Source organism: Bombyx mori, chromosome 19, assembly GCF_030269925.1.
Source record: "Bombyx mori chromosome 19, ASM3026992v2".
NCBI lineage: Eukaryota > Metazoa > Arthropoda > Insecta > Lepidoptera > Bombycidae > Bombyx > Bombyx mori.
In genome coordinates this window covers 14618801-14641344 of record NC_085125.1, presented here as the reverse complement: position 1 = coordinate 14641344, position 22544 = coordinate 14618801, and the positions used below count along the sequence as shown (strand labels likewise).

The 22544-nt window shown below is 36.6% G+C and overlaps 1 protein-coding gene and 1 long non-coding RNA gene across 4 annotated transcripts; one reads left to right on the top strand and one right to left on the bottom strand.

Moving 5' to 3' along the window:
- Positions 1–21789, top strand: LOC101737674 (zinc finger TRAF-type-containing protein 1 homolog). 2 transcript variants are annotated; one of them, XM_062674127.1, is made up of 8 exons: positions 1–42; positions 10365–10665; positions 12536–12774; positions 14355–14507; positions 17913–18124; positions 18341–18501; positions 18618–18820; positions 19780–21789. In XM_062674127.1, the coding sequence occupies exons 2-8, from the start codon at positions 10453–10455 to the stop codon at positions 19805–19807; spliced, it is 1209 nt and encodes a 402-aa protein (XP_062530111.1). In that variant the 5' UTR covers positions 1–42; positions 10365–10452; the 3' UTR covers positions 19808–21789. The 2 variants fall into 2 exon arrangements, with proteins under 2 accessions (XP_062530111.1, XP_037873493.1); XM_038017565.2 differs by lacking the exons at positions 1–42; positions 14355–14507 and having other exon boundaries at positions 10325–10665.
- LOC134200706 (uncharacterized) lies at positions 2980–5090 on the bottom strand. Of its 2 annotated transcripts, XR_009975732.1 has the most exons (3): positions 4847–5008; positions 4414–4660; positions 2980–3927 (listed from the first exon to the last, which is right to left on the bottom strand). It is a non-coding gene; the product is annotated as an uncharacterized LOC134200706 (long non-coding RNA). The 2 variants fall into 2 exon arrangements; XR_009975731.1 differs by having other exon boundaries at positions 4414–5090.
- Positions 21790–22544: the final 755 nt, after the last annotated feature.

The window sequence follows — 22544 nt, the reverse complement described above, 5'->3', positions numbered from 1 at the left end:
AGACATAAACACAACAAACCTTCCTTTGTTTGCATCAGGGGGGTGCAACTCCCAGGGTGAATGAAGTTAGCCCCTCAAAAAATTTTTTTTTCCTGTTTTCTACTTATTTTCTATTAATTCGTTTGTTCATCATTTGTTCTTGATTGTTCACTGTTAATAATTGTTTGTTCCCCATTTATTTATTTTAAAAAAAATATTAAAAATATATCTAAAAGTTAGCCCCTCGATTGCAATTTTTAATATTTTTTCGTCCTTAATTACTCGTAAATATTCATTTTCGATTGTTCATATATAAAATACGTTTGTTCTCTTTCGAAATTACTCATTTTTTGTTTAATTAATTGTATTAGTTGAATAAATGTATACAAAATATGTGTACTGCGCATGCCATAAGTGTATAATCTATGGCGCATGCGTCAACTATAATGCTTAAACTTTCTACGCGGTTTTAATCGTGAAAAAAAAACAATTTTAAATCCTGAAGGATCATTTAATTGGATACAGTTTAATTAAAAAAATTAAAAAATAAATAAATAAAATAATGTGCATTCGCGTAAAGTTAGCCCAAATACATTTTTTCCATCCTCCTATATACCTATCGCTATGAAGGTATAAAAAAGATAGGTTAAGAGTTCACATAGGTAATATAAACAAATAAGTAAATATGTTCATTATTTATCTTTCAAGAGATAATGTAGGTACGGTATACATTATAATAACATTTTGACACAGTCGAAATTATATTCCTAACATTAGTAAAATAACATTTTAATATTTTTTTTATAGGTTATGTATTGAAATTGTTGGCAAATTATTTCATGTTTTAGCTGGAAAACTACATGGAGAATTATATGCAATACAAGATAATGAGCTCCATCAAATGAATTCGAATGAAACCAAACTGTTTACCATCCAAATTCGATTGTCGGGCAGATAGAAAACGAAAATTCACTCATAGTGAACCTCGGCCTGCATTTGTGAAACGGCAAAGACTCACTATTATCAAGGAAATTGAAGAGACGACTAAAAATGAGATGTGTCGTATTATTATACCTTTGCCATCTTGTAGTCAAGGTAGGTGTAACTGTCAATAATTAGTTACACTCACAGATCTCCTAATCAAATAACAATATCAGAAAAAATGAGAATAGTTAGTTAGTTAGTGGAAGTAGCCAAAATGGGCAAGTGGATCTCAGTTCCTATTACATAAGGTACTAGGAAGTTTGTGAAAATGAAAATTTATCACAGTGTAATATCACTTACTTACTTTAACAGTGAAGGAAAACATTGTGATGAAACCTGCACACCTAAATGTTCTTAGGATTTTCTTAGGTGTGTAATCCACCAACCAGCACTAGGACAGCGTGGTGGACTAAGGCCTAAAAACCCTCTCAATGGTAGTGAAGGCCAGTGTCCAGCAAGGGGATATATTATATGGGCTGATGATGATGACTAGGAAGTTAAATACTACTACTACTACTACGACAGTACACATATAATCCTATATATTTACAAACTATACGTTTGTTGGAAATTGCTAACATTATTTCATATTTCTAGATGTCCAGCCACTTGAAAATAGGTGTAGTAATGACAAAGCTATCCAAGTAGCTCCAGCACAGGAACACAAAGGCAAGGCAAGTGTGTATTGCAACATCACCCCTTAATATATCTGAAGCAAGTATAAGTAAACAATCAGAACCAGCAAAAAAAAAAACTGTTGTTCCTGAGGACAAATTTGACAGTGATGAGTCAAATGCACCAGCAACAGAAGGATCAACTGTTGACTATGGGTTATAGAAGAAGAAGATTAATTCATATTTATTCATTATCGTGCAAAATTCGTGGTCAAAACATATGTGTATTTTATAAATAAATATTCATTCTCAGTATTAATGTTGTTTTAATCATCGATTGAAAAATTGGTTCTTAATGAATTTAGTTGGAGCTAAATGCTGCTTGGAGCTTAATACTTTCGAATAACATAAACACGTGACTTTAAGCATAAACATATTTTTTAGGTAAATACTTTATTTAGCTTTGCTGGATTTATCCAAGATTTCGACATACCAAAATTTCATACAGGAACGACAGAGAGATATCTATCTGATTGAATACCCTTGTAGAATTGAGCTTCGAAGAAAAGTTTATTCTTATTCTTTATTAGACTTTATTCTAGTTGCAGTGTCGGTTAGAGAAGCTTGCACAGATACTGCATGGAATAAATAGTCATTATAATTATAAAATATATTTCTGTTTACATACCATACAATTTTCATAGTTCAAATATGAATTTGGATTGATATGAATTTATTTCGATTATCAAAATAATTTGTATTAAACATTTATATTTCCTCAAAATTTCTATTTTTATAATAATGACTGTGACCACCCCATAAATCACAAAATTAAAAATATTAAAGATAACTTATTTTTAAATCATATATTAAAAATTATAAACAGATCGCGAATTAAAATATTATATTATGCCTATCATTCTTAAATAATTCAGTAATGAATTTTCGCATCGCCGCGCCGTATATAATTAATATGAATAATAGGGTATTGTCCACTGTGCTAAAAAAAACATAAATTATGTTTTTTTGATAGATCTACAAACAAGCAAGTGAGTAATGCTATGTTTCCATAAATAAAAAGGCAAAAAAAAATTAAAGAAAGATATTATGCACAAGTTCAAATGCATATGTATTGTGCTAAAAGTAAAACTTGCTACTTTTGTGTAGCATCCAGCAACTTTGAAAAAACTAATCAGGTCACTATAATTAGTAGGTATTGATTTTGATTCCGAGTAAGTTGCACAGTTGTTAGATAATGTAGTTTCTTTTTGGAAGAATAACAATTTTCTAATCCTACACAAAAATGTAATGTTAAATATTTAAAAAAAACTTTATACCTATTTTCCTTTTAGGGAGTACAAAATATTGATGTGTACAAAGTGAATGTGATTTAATAAAAATATTTCAATTTAAATTATGTTTTATTAAAAATTATTCTTAACATACAGGTACAAAGGTTACATAACATTAATATTTATTCCTTTTCATATATATAAGCCCATATTTAGCACATTTGTGGAAAACAGAATCAAAATAATAATGAGTTGCTAGCCATAGAAGACCAGCATAAAAGTCTTATTAAAATCTGTTCAGTAGTTTTTGAATGAAGAGTGAAAATACTTACAAAACTTCCTCAATTATAAGTAAGGATTACTTATTTAATTAAAGAGTTTTGTAGGTGGCAAACTATCTAAAAACTTTCTATTTTCCACCAAGTTGACATCAATTATCCTTCCTGCATATATATTTATTGTATTGTTTTTTTTATAGTCTAACAAGGGGTGATATTACATTTGCAATTTCTGGGAGTTTGTTGAAAAATATATTGCTTGCTTGACTTACAGATAAATCGAAATCATCAGCCAATTGAGAGAATGTTCTATTTAATGTTATTCTCATCAGACATAATATAATATTTTGTTCAGAAACATTTGTATGTTTCTCAATCAAGCCTATTATGAAACATAATTCTTGTGGAAGACCAATATATAAACGTTGTTTATTTTTCACTTTAGATAAAGTTGTTAACACATTCATTTTTTCAACTTTTTAGTCTTCTTGAGAGCTATAGTCTGAAGTGCACAAGTCTTTGATGGAGTGGAGATATAGAGAGATAACTCATAGTCAACAGTTGATCCTTCTGTTGCTGGTGCATTTGACTCATCACTGTCAAATTTGTCCTCAGGAACAACAGTTTTTTTTTTGCTGGTTCTGATTGTTTACTTATACTTGCTTCAGATATATTAAGGGGTGATGTGGCAATACACACTTGCCTTGCCTTTGTGTTCCTGTGCTGGAGCTACTTGGATAGCTTTGTCATTACTACACCTATTTTCAAGTGGCTGGACATCTGGAAATATGAAATAATGTTAGCAATTTCCAACAAACGTATAGTTTGTAAATATATAGGATTATATGTGTACTGTCGTAGTAGTAGTAGTAGTATTTAACTTCCTAGTCATCATCATCAGCCCATATAATATATCCCCTTGCTGGACACTGGCCTTCACTACCATTGAGAGGGTTTTTAGGCCTTAGTCCACCACGCTGGCCTATTGCTGGTTGGTGGATTACACACCTAAGAAAATCCTAAGAACATTTAGGTGTGCAGGTTTCATCACAATGTTTTCCTTCACTGTTAAAGTAAGTAAGTGATATTACACTGTGATAAATTTTCATTTTCACAAACTTCCTAGTACCTTATGTAATAGGAACTGAGATCCACTTGCCCATTTTGGCTACTTCCACTAACTAACTAACTATTCTCATTTTTTCTGATATTGTTATTTGATTAGGAGATCTGTGAGTGTAACTAATTATTGACAGTTACACCTACCTTGACTACAAGATGGCAAAGGTATAATAATACGACACATCTCATTTTTAGTTGTCTCTTCAATTTCCTTGATAATAGTGAGTCTTTGCCGTTTCACAAATGCAGGCCGAGGTTCACTATGAGTGAATTTTCGTTTTCTATCTGCCCGACAATCGAATTTGGATGGTAAACAGTTTGGTTTCATTCGAATTCATTTAATGGAGCTCATTATCTTGTATTGCATATAATTCTCCATGTAGTTTTCCAGCTAAAACATGAAATAATTTTCCAACAATTTCAATACATAACCTATAAAAAAAATATTAAAATGTTATTTTACTAATGTTAGGAATATAATTTCGACTGTGTCAAAATGTTATTATAATGTATACCGTACCTACATTACCTCTTGAAAGATAAATAATGAACATATTTACTTATTTGTTTATATTACCTATGTGAACTCTTAACCTATCTTTTTTATACCTTCATAGCGATAGGTATATAGGAGGATGGAAAAAATGTATTTGGGCTAACTTTACGCGAATGCACATTATTTTATTTATTTATTTTTTAATTTTTTTAATTAAACTGTATCCAATTAAATGATCCTTCAGGATTTATAATTGTTTTTTTTTCACGATTAAAACCGCGTAGAAAGTTTAGGCATTATAGTTGACGCATGCGCCATAGATTATACACTTATGGCATGCGCAGTACACATACCGTATAATGGGGCGATTAGGGACAAATTCCAACTTTATGAGCAATTTTAAGGTAGTTGTTGATGTATATAATGCTATATCAGGATCAAAATGATTGAGTCTTGGAGGCATCTTTGTTGTCTAATTTAAAATTATGCAAGTAGCATTCCAGTTTAAGCAAAAAATGCAAAAATAGGTGTAATCCCTATTTACCTGAAAATTGCGGTTAATTGGGACGAAATGAGAAATTTGCTAGGGTTGGCACTACTTTTATTTTTATATATAGTTTTAATTTATTTATTTATTTAGTTGCACCAACAAAGTGATCATCAATAAAAAAATTTGAAAAACTGACAAAAGTACATGGCAGACATCACCTCAATTATAGGTGCAATCGACAGTGCAGTAACAACAAAATATACATATATAGTGGGCTTTCTTAGAAACGGTTTATATTTCTCCGTTCTTGGTAAGTACTTAGGGGCTGATATTTCTATCTGGGTTAAGAGATTAGGTGTGTCGGTTATTCCATGGATTAATCAGATGAATACCCCCACTCTGAACAAATATTAAATATTTTATTATGTATTACTTAGACATTTTTGTCCACCTTGAGATTTCATTGATCTTGTTACATGTCTCTGCAAAATCGACTTACTTATATTAAATTGCTTATCTATTTCAACTAAAGACTTATTCCCAATTTCGCTTCGATAAACCAGATTTTTACCAACAAATTTAAAAAATATTGTTATAACTACATAGACAAGCCTACAAACCTGTACCTATTTATACTTAGGTCGTTTCCATTTCACGTATTCTCATCCCAATTGACCCCTTTTTCGTTGTTATTTGTACCTAAGACGTCCCCAATATCCCCAAAAACAACAGATTTTTACATGTATTTTTATTTAATCAAATACATTAAAACCAATAACAACTGAGACTTACCTTTAATATATATGCTGGTTCAAACACTAAATAGCGTTTATAAATCATAGTCGTCTTCTATTATTATCAAATAAATAAAAGAGAGCAAAGTTTCTAGCACTAAAATAATTACCACCACAGGAAGTTAATTTGAAACGCGATTTTTTATAAGTTAGCAGCTATGATCATGCATATTCAGAGTTGTTTTGTGAACTTTCAACATTCTACTATTAAACTACAAAAAAATGGAAGATTTTGCAACGAATATAAAACTTATATTGAGCGTCGAAAGATTTTCCCGGTTTTTTCCCGATTCGCCTTTCAATCCCTAATCGCCCCATTTTACCGGTATTTTGTATACATTTATTCAACTAATACAATTAATTAAACAAAAAATGAGTAATTTCGAAAGAGAACAAACGTATTTTATATAAGAACAATCGAAAATGAATATTTACGAGTAATTAAGGACGAAAAAATATTAAAAATTGCAATCGAGGGGCTAACTTTTAGATATATTTTTAATATTTTTTTTAAAATAAATAAATGGGGAACAAACAATTATTAACAGTGAACAATCAAGAACAAATGATGAACAAACGAATTAATAGAAAATAAGTAGAAAACAGGAAAAAAAATTTTTTTGAGGGGCTAACTTCATTCACCCCAACTCCCATACAAAGGAAAAGAACATTCAACTAGCGTCATCTTTAGGAACCGGCGAGGTCATTTTTGAAACGTTTTGGCCTTAATGAACTAATAAACTCACTAGATGGCAGATACGAGTTCTGACTCAATAAAAAAGGTTAGCGTACTTTGAAGCAGTGCTTCCACTTTTAGGGAATTCTCTCTTTTTTAGGGAAAAATAGCTGATATTTTGGATGATAAAGACAATTTAAAAAATTCCAGGATTTAGGATATTTCTGGGTAAAAAGCAAAGCCTATACTAGTAACTGTTGTGAATTTTAAAATAAACGATAATTAAAGTAAAACAATGAACATTTTATTTTATGGAGAGAATGACATTTAGTCGAGTTGACAAGTAAAAGAATAAAACAGAGTTGTGTATAAAAACTATAAAGAAGGTTTGATTCAACAGTAACCCTCTAGTAAAGTAAATCATAGATTAAGCCACTGCTTTTTTCTTAGGGATTCCCCAGAATCCCAATAAGTATAATCCGCCAAATTTTTATTTACCTGTTTTCGTTGATGTCACTAGAACTTACTCGTATTGTAATATACAGGTACTTCATGTACCATGAAAGATTATCATGGTAATTTCATTTACGAAAACCTTGTAATTGTCATTTCACTTTTGCTAGCAGTTCCTTCTTCAAAGACTGAGGTGGAAAGATTATTCAGTGTTCTCAAATGTAAAAACTGACAAAAGAAACAGGCTTTCTAATGAAACCCTGAACGGCTTGCTTCATAGAAAGTTCCCAACTTTGCCAGCAAACAATTGCTCAATTTTAGAACCGAACAGTGTTAGGTTGCGTGCAGCAAAAGAATATAAAAGCAATGCGTCGACTTCCTTGAAAATTCTAATCCTATAGATCTATGATCTTCTGGGGGCGTTTATATTATATATACCTACATTAAATAATATGCTGTGGTTTATTTTCTGTATTTTATTTATGCTTTCTATATAAAGGATTTATGAAAGTTGTTTAGGAAATTTTAGGGATAAATTCAAAAGAAACGGGTAAAATGTGGTAAAAAAAACGTAACTGGAAACACTGCTTTGAAGTTTTCAAAATTCCAGGGCCGTAAAACAACCTCAAAAAAAAAAAAAGAGTTTTCAAAATGTCGTAACGCTTTAATTTTTTAAATCGTTTTTTTTTGGTCTTGGTGTGAGTTATTTTACGTTGTAGTATTAATTTAGAGCAACTTTTAGCTTTATGAGAATATTAGACGATTAGACATTGAGAAACTGTTTTGAATTCTCTTTAGACATATCTTGGCTCCAATACTTTTTTCTTCGTTAGCGTTTCGTAAGCCTGTGTAACTATTTTCATTTCTTACAGAATGTTTATTATTAAAAATCAGCATGCCTCGAAGATCGAAAATGAAATGCTATTTCGGATGCCTTGATAACGGTGAGTTTACACTATTTTCCCGGTATATTATTTGCTAACAGAATTATTATTCATAATATAATTAAATGAATTAGCACCAACTAATGGTCCTTCCTATTTCTGCTGCCTAGCTATCATATATGTTAAGTTTTGATCAAAACAGTCGGTATTAAGTCTCGTACTATCACACACACACCTCAGATAATAAAATTGTCTCGAGTGGGTGGAAGTATTTATGTTTTGCAACTCAGCGTATTATATGCTTATTGTCAAGTGGGCCCGAACTAGTTTTTTGGAATGATCAATCAGTCATGCTTTCCTGTTTAAATAAAATACAGCACAATTGATCTCACATCCAAAGTTAGATGATGGCATTCACGTTTTGTTTCCTGGTGCTTGATAACTAAGTTACACCGAGTGGTCTGTGACCACATTCATCCTTCTACCCAATATAAAATAATGTTTTTATTTTTGTAGACAAAGGTTTGATAATGACAAAATTTTATGGAAAAATTATAAGGAGCACTAAAATGTCTGAAACATGAAAAGATTGATGCACTATATTTGAACCAGAACGTGTTATGTAATATATTAATTTGTAAGTATGATTACATTATCACTAAATTTTTCATGGTCGTATTTTTTCAATATTTGTTACATACTTATGATACTTTGTTTCTCCGTTTCAGAAGAGAAACTGATTCAGCAAGGAACGTGAACTCTCAAGGATCTTAATTTTTTTTAAATATGTTTATAATTTATAAATTAATAATTGAAATAGTTCATAAGAACTAAATTGATGCCAATTTTGTTTTAAAATAGGTTGTTTAGTTCTTATAGTATTACGTTTGAATAGTTATAATTAGTAAGTTAGTAATATATGAAAATACTGATATAAATTTTTGTAAATAACCTTTTGTAAATTCTACGAGAAGATGATTTTAATTAATGATCAAAAGTCAACGGTCTTCAAAAGCATTATTTGCAATTATTTAGATTAACTGTGGAATATATTTTTACTAAGTTGTGTTTTCTGTATGAGCAGATATAAATGAAAATGCATGATTATGTTTCTTACATTTTCATTATGTGAAATCAATATGCTTGTGACTGAGTATATTAATAATTTATTAAAACTTAAGTGATAGACAGCAACCCCTATGGCACTGCTGAAGTTTATAAGCACTGGTGACCACTTATCATGAGCCGGGTTGCGTGCTTGTCTGCTGTTGAGTCCAATAAAAATTTTCGAAACCCTTTCTATTATTTAGATGTAATATTAATGTACATTTAATTTGGATTAAAAGATAAATTTACATTTTTATGTTTGCATGTGTATGTTTATAATTCATTTGCATGTAACGAACATCAGTTTCTTTTGTAACAAAATGCAAACTAATGGTTTGTAATGAATGTAATTAACTTTAAGATGATTTTCTTTCAATCTGCTGTTTGTTTCATCTAGTATTACCAAATATAAGAATGCTAAGAATAATTTAGTATTCACTTTAGTGTGTGTATTATCTCTACAATGCTAGTTTAAATGACAATTATTGTATGACGAAGCATAGGTAGTGTTTATAGATGTAATATTTTCATACAAGATGATCATGATCATGATCTGTCACGATCAACTTTAAGCAAGAACTGCTATCGTTAAGAAACAAATTTATTTAATTTAATTCAAATTGTCTACTATGTTTGTAATGGAAAGCTGACATGTTTATATTTCGCACAAATGACTTATTGACATAGAATGATTTGATTATCTAGACTTAATTAACTTTTAGATAACTTTCGATTTAATGTTAATAAGTACGCTAGTAGGATTAATCTAGAGGAATTATTGTTATTCGAAATTTTATACAATTGTACGTTCATACAATCTTTTAACAGAAAATTGTTTGTAATATAGGGAAATTAAATAGCTTACAGAGAATTACAGCTTTTTATTTTAAAAAACTGTTTTCTCTCTGTATGAAAAGATCTTATCGATTAGAATGCTGAACACAATCAAACATTCCTTAATATCTCATAAGTACTACCGGGAATTTCAGCGATTCTAAACGATAAGATTTTTTCATAAAGAGAGTTATTAAAAATATTAAAATTACTAAAAAAGCCACCTGGTGGGGGGTAGGGAGACTAATAATCGATCGTAGCGACGCCTGCTGGACCGGGCTTTAACTAAAGCAAAAATAAAAATGAGAGTTGCGCATCTATCTCGTATATATTAAGTGTATAATCTATGGTTTGCATGTAGAAAGTCAAACAATAATAGTTGTTATCATTAGTGTCTTCAAATCAAGTGATAAAATAATTGTAGTTCATTGTTGTTTACCTTTTTGGAAATGGCTGAAGCTCCAGAAAGTGAACCTCCATGTGAGCCATTGCCATCATCAAGCCATGAATTAGTTGCGGCAGAAGTAACGGAAGACGAAGGTCCATTGCCTAAGAGACGTAGAATGCTAGAGGCTGATGCCAGTGAGAGACTCGAGTACAGGCTCGGTGGCATTTTGTGCTGCGCAGTTTGCCTCGATCTGCCCCAATCGGCTGTATACCAGGTAAAGTAGACAACAGTCGCTCTTACCTTCCAAAAGGCGATTTTCTATAAATTTATTACATAACTTAATTACGAAATATATTTGTTGTCTATATTTGTTCGTTGCTGCACTTTGTCAGTACTTAATGATCACTATGGCTTAAAGGCAGGACCCAGTGTGAAGTGGAATTAAACTAATGAGATACACGGTTGCGTCTTAGCTTGTTTGTCGGCTGTAATCATAATTAATGGGTTCTTGATAGATTTACGAGCTGATAGTTTTGTCCTGTATTCTTTTTGTGTTTTGAGATAGCACAGAAGCGTATCGGTAGGATGTATCAAACAATTATTAAGTAAACAATATATTTGTCATGTTATTGATAATAGTAAATGTGTTTTAGGTAATTAATAAAGTGTGCTTTAGTAATTAGTAAAACTCTTGTAACATTTCAATGTCAATAAAGAAATGTTTCAGAGATATAATTCTTTATTTTCATTCACCATACCTATCCCTCATTCCTCCAAACATTAAATAAATTGCTTAAGTAGTTAAACAACAAAAAAAAATAGGGTGTATTGAGTTCATCCAGAAAATAAATAGTGGTAGTGCTGGTGATTACTGACAAACAAAACAACATACAGCTGCATTTCACGTATCAAATTTTAGTAATGTTTTTCTTTACTGTCTTTACTGGTTAGGGTAGACCATTAAATCACCCAATAACTGGAGAGAGGCTACCACCACTCATGTACACTAGATATGCCAGGGACAAAGACACGCTGCTGTCTACTGTATAACTACTGCGTTTATTTGCATAAGGCACAGTCTAACTGTGCCCCTTGGATTGCTGATGTCTATGAGTGACAGTGGCCACTTCTAACGGGTGGGCCACATGCTCGTTTGCTTACAAAGGCAATACAATAAATAGATATATTAATGTATGCTAACACATAAAACAATAAAATTCGCAAATATAGTAGATGACAACTTTCATATTGAATATAATTGTTGCTCACTGTTTCTAAGTGCAATTAGTACCAAACCATATAAATATACTAATATAAGCACACACTACTAAATCACAGACACTTCATAAATATTATTTTAGTAAAGTAATAAACACATCTACAAAAGTATTACTAAATTTAAAGATGAGTTGTAAAATACAATCAAAACAATCATTAGATTATAATTTCACAATGATTTTATTAATTAGTTTCACAGATTTTTTAACTGATTTTCACACTATCTGAAGTTTTACATTAATTTTAAATAAAACCTGTTTGTGGTAATGGTTCAAGTAAAGTTAATATTCAAATAATTTGATTTCAAATCAACATCAACAACAACATGCAATCAATCAATCAAAATAGCATCATAATTGGTTGTAAAATGACATTGAATTGATGTCAAAAATAGGCAAGTGGCAGTAATAGGACTAGGTGAAAGAGACCCTAAACCTGAAATGGGTAGATATATTGGCTGTGACTTCTATCACAAAATTTTAAATATCAGATCCTCAATTTTTTAAGTTTTATGCATAACAAAGTATATTATAATATTCATGCAGATTGGATACTGAGAATAATTTTTTTTTTGGTAAGGTCTAGCTTTCTATATATGTTTTTATGTGTGTTTGTTTGTCCTGTGCTTCTTCGAAGCCATTTATATGGTATGTCCAGGTAGTACCATGTGTATAAAATGTGGCACGCAAGTAGTATCAATACATTCAGGATTCACTAGTCTAATATAAAAATAGATTGAACATTTGTAACATTAAAAAAAAAATACTATGAAAAATATATATTAAAGTCAGTTCAGTTTTGTCCTCAATTGAAAAACCTTTGTTTGATAAATGTAATTACTCTGTCTAACACCATTCAAATTGCAGTGCATAAATGGACACCTGATGTGTGTCGCTTGCTTCACTCACTTACTGGCAGATGCCCGTCTCCGTGAGGAGTCTGCTACATGTCCCAACTGTCGTGTCGAAATATCCAAGACGTCAGCCTCCAGGAACTTGGCTGTCGAGAAGACAGTCTCCGAACTGCCATTGGAGTGCAAGTACTGCACTAGCGTGTTCCCGCGACATTCGCTACCTAACCACGAGGAGAATCAATGTGAAGAGAGGTACGCATTAAAGCCTTCGTGCACGCACGCTAATAGAAATACATTGTATTTCACGGTTGTATCTCGCCATTTTCAGTTGTCGAGTACTGTTCTGTATTACTAAACCTTAGAAATTCGTAAGTTAAGAGATGAAATTACTAGAAGCGAAATTAAATCCAAATTTTATTGTGTATAAAGCCAAGAAAAGTAAAAAGTTAAGAACCAAAGGCAGCAGCCCCACGAACTGTCGGTTAGCTGGTTCCAAACGGTCAACATTTAAGATCGAAATGAACATCGGAAAGTTCAAAGACTTTTATCAAACTCCTTTTTGGCACACTGACGCACAGGCACATTTCTACCTGACGTATCTAACTACATATCGGAATCTAAAACGTAATTTTGTGTGAAATAATATTGTTGTGCACTTCGATCAATATTATTGATCGAAGTGCATAAGATATTTTAAGTTTAGTTGTGCATAAGATATTTTAAGGAAAACAATATACAGGACCAGCCTGTCTGCTGGATTGGATGGATTTGCGACAGGCAGCGGCTTGGACTGCCTCTGGAAATGCTGATGTCCATGAGCGACAGTGACCACTCACTATTAGGTGGGCCGTATGCTCGTTGGCTTACAACGGTAATCATATCGCCAACTTGATTCGGTCTAAGTTCTATAGTTAAACGGCTGTGACACACTTTAAACCGGAAAGAATGACGGCTTTGCAGCAGATGTAGGGAGAGTTGCAGTACCTACCCGTGCGAGCTTACAATATACTCTACCAACAGCGATATGGGGGGGTATTTATAATACACAATATTATTATTGCTTCGTGAGTCTTTCTTGAACATGTCTTAGGACGTATGTCACTAGGAATATTGGTACCCTCCTGCAGGATTCGAACACCGGCATTGTAGTATCTCTCGACACCAATACACCGAATACTTCAAAATGTTTCTAGTTGTATTGTTTGTGGAGATAGACACACCGGTATAGTTGCTATCGTTTGTAGTACTCTGTGTCATTCTGTGTTCAATATTTTTTAAGGCATCTCTTGGCCTGTCTGATACCGCTGCGAATTTTAAAATACTATAGTCGAAACCTCAATAGGCATGATGGAATACCCTTCCAGACAGCGTCTAGCGTTGACGGTTGGGTCTCGTCATACAAAGCTGATCGAGTTCTTGCTATCAGGCAACGGTATTGCCACCTATCTAGATCGATGTCATTGCGTTTCGAATATTGTATAATAACAACCGCCTCAACCGACATAAACGGTCGTGTTTTTTGACTTAGATTCTTTTATATATTTTTTAGTTAGATAGGTGGACGAGCTCACAGCCCACCTGGTGTTAAGTGGTTTCTAGAGCCCATAGACATCTACGACGTAAATGCGCCACTCACCTTGCGATATAAGTTCCAAGATCTCAAGTATAGTTACAACGGCTGCCCCACCTTTCAAACCGAAACGCATTACTGCTGCACTTCAGAAATAGACAGGGTGGTGGTACCTACCCGCGCGGACTCACAAGAGGTCCTATCACCGAGATAATTCACAAATAATGCTATAATAATGAGCAGAGTGAAATTTCTCCCTCAGGAGTTACAAGTTCTCGCAATTGGTTGTGTCGCACGCGGTGAAGCGGCGCTACCTCGATAGTTTGGTTCGCATTGTCGCCGGCGTGTACTCGCTCCTAGTGTCGGCGCTGCGCAGTACGCACTGTGGCCGCGCCAGGCGCCCCGCCCGACGAAGGTCTGTTGTGCGACTGCACCCCAACTAATTGTATCTAATTCAATAACATAGTGCGAGGATGCGAACCAAACTTATTTATTACGAGTATCAGTAATGGCACAATTCCAAAAGTACATACTAATACAATATCATCTATTAAATAGTTTTCGGGTAATACTTAACTAGAACATCTAGGTGTAGTGAACTGCATTTTTTCTTGTATTTTAACTTTCCTGTAATTTCATTTGATCGTTTGCTAACTATTCAATTAAAAGTGCTACATACTAATCAGAGCAGAACTGGTTTAAACAGCAATCCTGACAGTTAATGCAGTTTTGCGTTCATTGTGATTCATGATCGCAGTCAGATCATATTCCACAAGCGTAAGTATTTGTCGGAGCTTACGGACGACATGCTTTACGGAGAGGGATAAGCTCTCTCTCTCTCTCTCTCTCTCTCTCTCTCTCTCTCTCTCTCGTTCTGCCGTCTCCTACTATGAACCGGTGGACTCGCAGAAGTCGAGCATCATAGCTACGAAGGTCGGCAGCGACAAGTTCGGTATTACTTGCAAGACGAGGACACGGCGTTGTTCCAGCCATGCGGGGCAGTGTGCCCTCCTCGTAGTCACAGTGGTGGCATTCCATCGTCAGTTCGCTCCAGGCACCGCGGTGCAGATACCGGCCGGAACACCTATGACCGGTGAGCATTTTCGTGAACCAAAAGGTGAGATGCCCTCGGTCGCGGTTGACTCAGTCCAGTCTGCGAGGATTGGGCGCACCGCCTCGACGACCCGAAGATCGGCCGACGGGTTCGCCAGACGGCGAGACCACGCCTTCAGCACAGACCGCCAAGATTGGAGCCTCTCCATGCTCTAATCGCTCGTTCGCCGGGACATGGCCCCCCTCTCCACGTGGAGGTCGCATTGTCACGCATAGGCGGCGGCGTGCGGTCCCAGGAAGGCCTCCCAGTGAGAATGTACGCCGCCTCAGAGGAGACGGTGCGATATGGGATGCGGAACAATAATTGGTACCTGCCTGCGGGATTTGAACACCGGCAAAGCTGCATATCGCGTCTTATCCTTTGAGCCATGACGACTTGAATGCTTCGTGGCTAAAATAGATAGGTTAGTGGTACCTTTCGGGCTCATTACATCTGACATCGGTGGAAGAACTCTCCTTTGCAGTAAGAAATGTGAACAATGGATTTTCCTAGAGATACTATAAATATTATAAATACTATAAATCGGCAATTGGGTTAAAGTGCGAGTATGAATTCGAATAGATAAAACTCACGGTAACGCAATGGACAAAAATTAACTACTTTTTCATGAAAACTCTTATTATAAATTATTGATATTTATTTATATAGATATTTTTCATTTTTTTCAATCGATAAGTACCTACACCGCCTCTAATTTATTTCCTGAAATAATTCTTGTCCACCTGATGGTTGTTTGGGAGAGATCGCTTTTAGTAATCCTCCTCCTCCTCCTTCACTCAATCGCTCATGGCTGACCATCGTGATGCTCCCGCCTGTGACCTTTTTTTGTAATTTGTAGCCACTTTTTAGCAATAAGGCCTTTCATTATACTTTTGTACTTAATATTTTTGCATTTGTGTATATTTTGGTGAACAATGAAGCACACACTGCTCTTACACGGTTCAGTCTTCAGTTCAAGTCATTCGTGACTGTGAAAACTCCAAAGTATTTGAAACGTCAGTGTTCAGAGGCTGTGGCCTGACCGTGTCCCTATCATTGCTGACGTCCGTGAGCAACGAATACTATTTACTTACGTATGCTTGTGCTGCTTATAGATAAAAATTCACACCATTTGTAATTTTTACAATCCAATACTTATCGAGAACACATAAGAAAATACTAAACGTGTTTCATTTTAATTTTTTGAAGTCGTCGTGGCCTAAAGGATAAGACGTCCGGTGCATTCGTATCGAGCGATGCACCGGTGTTCGAATCCCGCTGGTGGGTACCAATTTTTCTAATGAAATACGTACTCAGCAAATGTTCACGACTGACTTCCACGGTGAAGGAATAACATCGTGCAATAAAAATCAAACCCGCAAAATTATAATTTGCGTAATTACTGGTGGTAGAACCTCTTCTGAGTGCGCGCGGGTATTTGTATTTGTATTTGCCCTGCCTATTTCTATTTGTATTTGTATTGGCCCCACCTATTTCTGCCGTGAAGCAGTAATGCGTTTCGGTTTGAAGGGTGGGGAAGCCGTTGTGACTATATTGAGACCTTAACTATATCTCAAGGTGTGTGGCGCATTTACGTTGTAGATGTCTATGGGCTCCAGTAACCACTTAACATCAGGTGGGCTGTGAGCTCGTCCACACATCTAAGAAATAAATAAAAAAAAAAAATCCGTGGTAAACCTATGGGTATAGTCCATGAAGTGTCGTCACCAGGGATCGGTCTGTTATGTACTAGCAATCTGATATTCGTTACCTCAGGTGGACTACAGGCCCACTCGGGTTTTACCAAAGTCCGGGGAATCGCGTGAACACCAGGGGGATGTGTATTGTAAGCCTGCATGGGTCGGCAACACTGTCTTATCTGCCGCGAAGATGTCATAACCGGTTCCAAGGGTAGAGCAGCCGCTATACAGTCCAATTGAGGCTTTGAGCTCGTGGCTCAAGGTGCGTGGGCGTGTCAAATTCATAATGGTCTTCAGTAAATTTCAGGAAATTTTCATGTTTTTGTCGTGTCGCGACATCGGGTTGTCGTCTATAGTGTTGTTATTAAAATTATAACCAGTATAGTTAGTCAGTTAAAAATAATTCATGAAATATAGGTGATGCGATGTTGATGAGGTACGATGTTCGTAGTCGAGTGTTGTGGATTGGGAGAGGCCTACGTCCAGCAGTGGACGGTTGTGAGCTGATGATGATGGTGATCAGTTCATTGTTGAATGTTAGTTGTCAGTTCTTTAAACTATTTTAGAGCACCCGCTGTTCAAATTAGGTCCGAGCGGCTGTTCCGCTGTCGCAGGGCTAGGGCACTCCCGACTTTAACATAACCGTATTGGGGATGTGCGCGTCATTTCGGATGCTCCCGATCCTCTAACGGTGCTTTTAGGTACCTCAAGCACCGGTCATCGTTCTCGTCGAACCAGTCGCTTGCGACGAAGGGCTCGACGAGTAAATTAACCCACAGACACAGCCCACTGAGTTTCTCGCCGGATCTTCTCAGTGGGCCACCGGATCGGTAACGCGTTCCGATCCGGTGGAATCGGTGGTAGATTCTGCGAAGCACGGCTCTTGCTAGGGTTCATGTTAGCAACGTCGTTAGGTTTGAGCCAGTGAGCTGACCTACTAGTTAAGGTTACGCTAAAATAGCCTCTCAAGGCTATCAACTTAGGTAGAAAAAAAAAGAAGGTGATGTGACGGTTAAGTTTGGTACAGGTTGACGAGCTGCCGCTTCGCCTGCATCGGGTGTCCGTGGAGAGGGCCGGCCCACGAGGGCGGCGCCCACGAGGCCGCCTGCGCGCACCCCAACAAGTCGGCCGCCGAGGTGCTGGAGGTCATCGCGGAGCGGGAGCGACTGAGCCACGAGACCATGGCCGTCTACAATCAAGTAATGGATCTGCTCTCGTATGAGAAGATCACCTTCACTGGTAATTGTTTAACAACTAGTCAGTCGTGCATCATCAGCCACTGCCACATATATTTAGTCCCTGTTCAATTTTGCCAGTTGAAGTATATCTTCATCTAACAATAATCACACATCTACAAAGTACCGCGGCCCTTGAATAGTACCTACGTTGTTGCGCCGCGGTGGCTGACGCGGAGGTGCCGTTACTGATTGCGTTAAAGCTGTGGTGGCGGCGCAGACCTGCAGCTGAAGCCGTACCGCCTGGACGAGTTCGTGCACAAGATGTACTACGAGTCGTCGCGCTTCACGGCCTTCTCGCACCAGTGGCTCGTCAAGGCCTTCGTCAACAGAAACCAGCAGGACCCCACCCAGAGCTCCGAGCGCGAGATCACCTACCAGGTCAGTGGGCAGATCCGATATAGGGCACTCATTCCCCTTTCTTAGTCCTCTTGTTGATCGAGTCCTGGGAGGCGTGTCTCTATGACGCTAGGGGTGAGTGGAGTGTTCTGATGCAGCTGATAATGAAGAGCAAGCCGATGGGCACGTGCACGGTGCAGTGGGTGGTGGTGTCGGGGCCGCTGGGGGAGGCGCGGCTGGCGGCCCGCCTGGCGCACCACGCCTTCTCCGAGCTGCAGCCTGACGCGCCGCCCGCGGTGCTGCCCCTGGTCCGCAGGAGCGACGCCAACAGGCTGCTGGCCAACAAGGCGCTGCACTTTAGGTAACAACCCACGACTTATTACGATTAGACGAGATTAAGTTTTTAATACGCCTTTATTAGCTTCATACGTATGTCAGTATGTATGTAACAGAATCTTTGAACATGATTTTGATCCCCTTCAAAACGTCGGATAAACTCGAAATTCGTCGTACTTATCAAGGACCGATGACAATACAATATTTTAAATAGTTAGACCCGTTATTTACTTTTAGCAGTCAAAATAACAAATTCGTTTGAGCGTCTTCTTTTGTTTAGTTAGCAAATTGGAAACTGTTGTATTTGCGTGTATGTACTATTTGTAATGAATCATTTTTGATACATAATGCTACTTAAACTAAAAAATTAAAAATAAATAACAGTTCAAAAAACCTATTATAGCACGCTTTTATAGAAAACCCAACAAAAAAATAGAAAATAAATTTATTGTAAAAAAAGCGTGGCGTGCTTTTTAAGAAATTATGAAAATGATAATCCTTTTACTCATATCTGTCAATAAAATATTTATTAAAACCATTGAGACCATGCACCTTACGCTTTTTTTACAATAAATTTATTTTATATTGTATAAAAGCTTATTTTTTAGTTTACTTTTTCAAAACTATTATTTAATTTCAATAAAATGAAGTGAAATATTTTTAATTTTTTTTTTTATTGCTTAGATGGGTGGACGAGCTCACAACCTACCTGGTGTTAAGTGATTACTGGAGCCCATAGACATCTACAACGTAAATGCGCCACCCACCTTGAGATATAAGTTCTAAGGTCTCAAGTATAGATACAATGGCTGCCCTACCCTTCAAACCGAAACGCATTACTGCTTTACGACAGAAATAGGCAGGGTGGTGGTACCTACCCGCGCGGACTCACAAGAGGTCCTACCAGCAGTAAAAATCAGTGTAATGGTATCAGCAGGGCCGCCCCGGGCTCCGTTAATGTTCTCGTATTGTTGCCCAAACCAGGTTAATAATGTTCCTGTGCACAAAATGAGCCCGTGCGTACCGGCCGCGCTCTCTACTGTGGACTCTACTGTCGCCTCACTGGAAGATAACTACAGCTCCTGAACATAAAACTAAAATTTGATATTAATATTGTAATATAGTTTAGCCGACACCGCTACATGCCCTTGTCATGCTTCTACTAAACAAACTTTATCGATAAACATACACGTGTATATATTTGCGACGTCGGTTCGTTTCGTTGGTTCAGATCAGTGTGCTTAGTGCGAGTTTTTTAACGTTCACGATAGCGTAAAAGTTAGCTCATATTTGTATGGAATGGGATCGTTTGCCTACGTTTGCCGCTAGGGGCGCTGTTCCAACTGCATACAAAATTGGGTTAACTTTTACGTTATCGAGAACGTTAAAAAACTCGCACTAAGCACACAGTTGTGCGCCGTCTGTCGGTATGGCTCAATTTGATACGCTTTCAGAAGGGTTGTTATTGTAAAGGCGATTGCGAACTTAAAAAATATAATCTCATTCCAAATTATGTATATACTAAAGTTAGAATTAAAAATTATATTTATTAACTAAATGAAAAAAAATATACTATATTTTAATACACCGGGTGCCCGTCGGAGCCTGTCGCCGGGGACATCTCGCGACTTTGTGTAAACAAATATTGTGATAAAGTGATAAAATTTAATATGTTTCAAATATTAAAAGGAAAGAAATTTATCATCATCATTATATATATACATTTAGAAGTTTTGTTCGTTTTTTTTTGTTTTACAAAATATTATTACTTATAAATAAAAATTGAAGGATTTGGATTTGATTCTTTATTAAATATTTATTTGTAGTAAAGTACAATTTAAATAAGATTTCTTTACTTTCTAAATAATTCTATAGTTACCGGTCTTATTGGCGACTGTTCATGTATTCTGAGATGAAACTTCGATGTATGAATGTTATATATTGTGTGTCCCCAAACATTTCTTGCGAGTGCGCAATGTTGACGTTATTATTGTACGTTCGGTAGTGTGCGGGGGCGCGGTCGCCCAGGGACCGCTGCCCTTGTACACTTCGCTTAAGGCATCCTCACTGGTGGTAGAGCGAATTGAGGATCTCCCATGTGTGGGCGCGACCGCACGAGACAGCCGAGCTCTCCGGCCTCAAGGGCGACCGACCGACTCCGACCTCATGTCTCAAGTCGGATGCATTCACGTCGTGATGACCTCGGGTAACCACATCAATGAAATTAAAAACTGAATATTTATATATTGACGTTGATGTTGATATGTGATAATGTATTTCTAATAATCTAATTCTATGGAGTTAAAAGATGTTCATTGGTGTCCACATTCTGAGCATGAACTGATGCGAACATCAAATATCGTGGCGATGAGTTGCCTCCATAGGCCCCTCTTTCGCTGGTCATTCCGCGAAGCAGCCGTAGAGTCGGGGACCAGCTCCGCGATACTGTATGGGTCCACCACAAGTCTCCTCATATCGAGGTTCAGAAGTCGGTCCCCGGAATGGATCCGAGTGCCAGGGTTAGTTCCGCTGCTCGAAGTTTGTGTGGACTGAGCGCGGCAGTAAGTGTGCTGCGTATATAATATTTTCAAATAGACAGAGGACGCGTATTTAAAGTTATTGTGATTTTTATTTTAGCCATTGTGTGTACTTTTTTTAAAAATGAAACTTATTTGATTATTATTTTAAAATATGAAGATATTAATTAACATAATTGTGATTTAATTTTAGTCATTGTATGTTTATTTTTTTATTGTATATTTAGTGTTATTTTTAATAATTGCATATAATTAGTCAGGTCGTAGGTTCTGTTACAACCACGTCAATGAATAACACGTGTGATCGCCTTAAAAGAAAAAATAAGTTAAGGTTTTTTTTAACTTTTAGTCGAGCGCTACGCGACAAGCTCGTGGCGGAACCCGGGACTCGACTGAGCATATTTTAAAATTGATATTTTATTATTTTGAGATTTCGAATAAAATTATTTGTTTAACATTGTTTTACTTTGAATTTATTACTTATATATATTTTATTGCTTAGATGGGTGGACGAGCTCACAGCCCACCTGGTGTTAAGTGGTTACTGGACTTACTTACATACACATCCACAACGTAAATGCGCCACCCACCTTGAGATATAAGTTCTAAGGTCTCAGTATAGTTACAACGGCTGCCCCACTCTTCAAACCGAAACACATGACTGCTTCACGGCAGAAATAGACAAGGTGGTGGTACCCACCCGTGCGGACTCACAAAAGGTCCTACCACCAGTAAAATGGCATGGCAGTGTTGGCATGTAATATTTGAACCGTGACAGCGCGTCAGCCGCGAAGCAATCTTGTGCACCGTCGTGCAGGTCGCTCCGAGCCGATGCGAGTTGCACAAAACGGTTGAGACTTCGGGCCCCATCTCCAAGTGCGCGGTGATGTCTGTGGACTCCGACCCCCGTCTCTACCCGGCGGCCCCCTTCGAGCGTTTCTGGGAGAGCTTACAAGCTATTTTAATACAAATAGGAAGGCACCGTCATGTCCCCGGTAAAGGATTAAGCGCTTGTTCACGGAGGTACACGCGGGCGCGGCTGACGCTACGTCATAGTGAGTCTTTCTGTTTCTGTGACTTCAATAAAGTGGCACGACACGAGAACCCTCTCATCGTGGCCGCTGGTAACTACATTCCCGATCCTGCGGAAAGAATGGAAAGCAGTCGACGTCGCCCCAAACACGTCATCTCGGATCCTCACGATCCACTAAC

Excerpts from the sequence above, each read along its gene's own strand:
- LOC101737674 (XM_062674127.1), top strand. The coding sequence starts at position 10,453 with ATGGCTGAAGCTCCAGAAAGTGAACCTCCATGTGAGCCATTGCCATCA. Across the intron at positions 18,125-18,340 it reads TGAGAAGATCACCTTCACTG|ACCTGCAGCTGAAGCCGTAC; the intron begins GTAATTGTTTAA and ends GTGGCGGCGCAG. Across the intron at positions 18,502-18,617 it reads AGCGCGAGATCACCTACCAG|CTGATAATGAAGAGCAAGCC; the intron begins GTCAGTGGGCAG and ends GTTCTGATGCAG.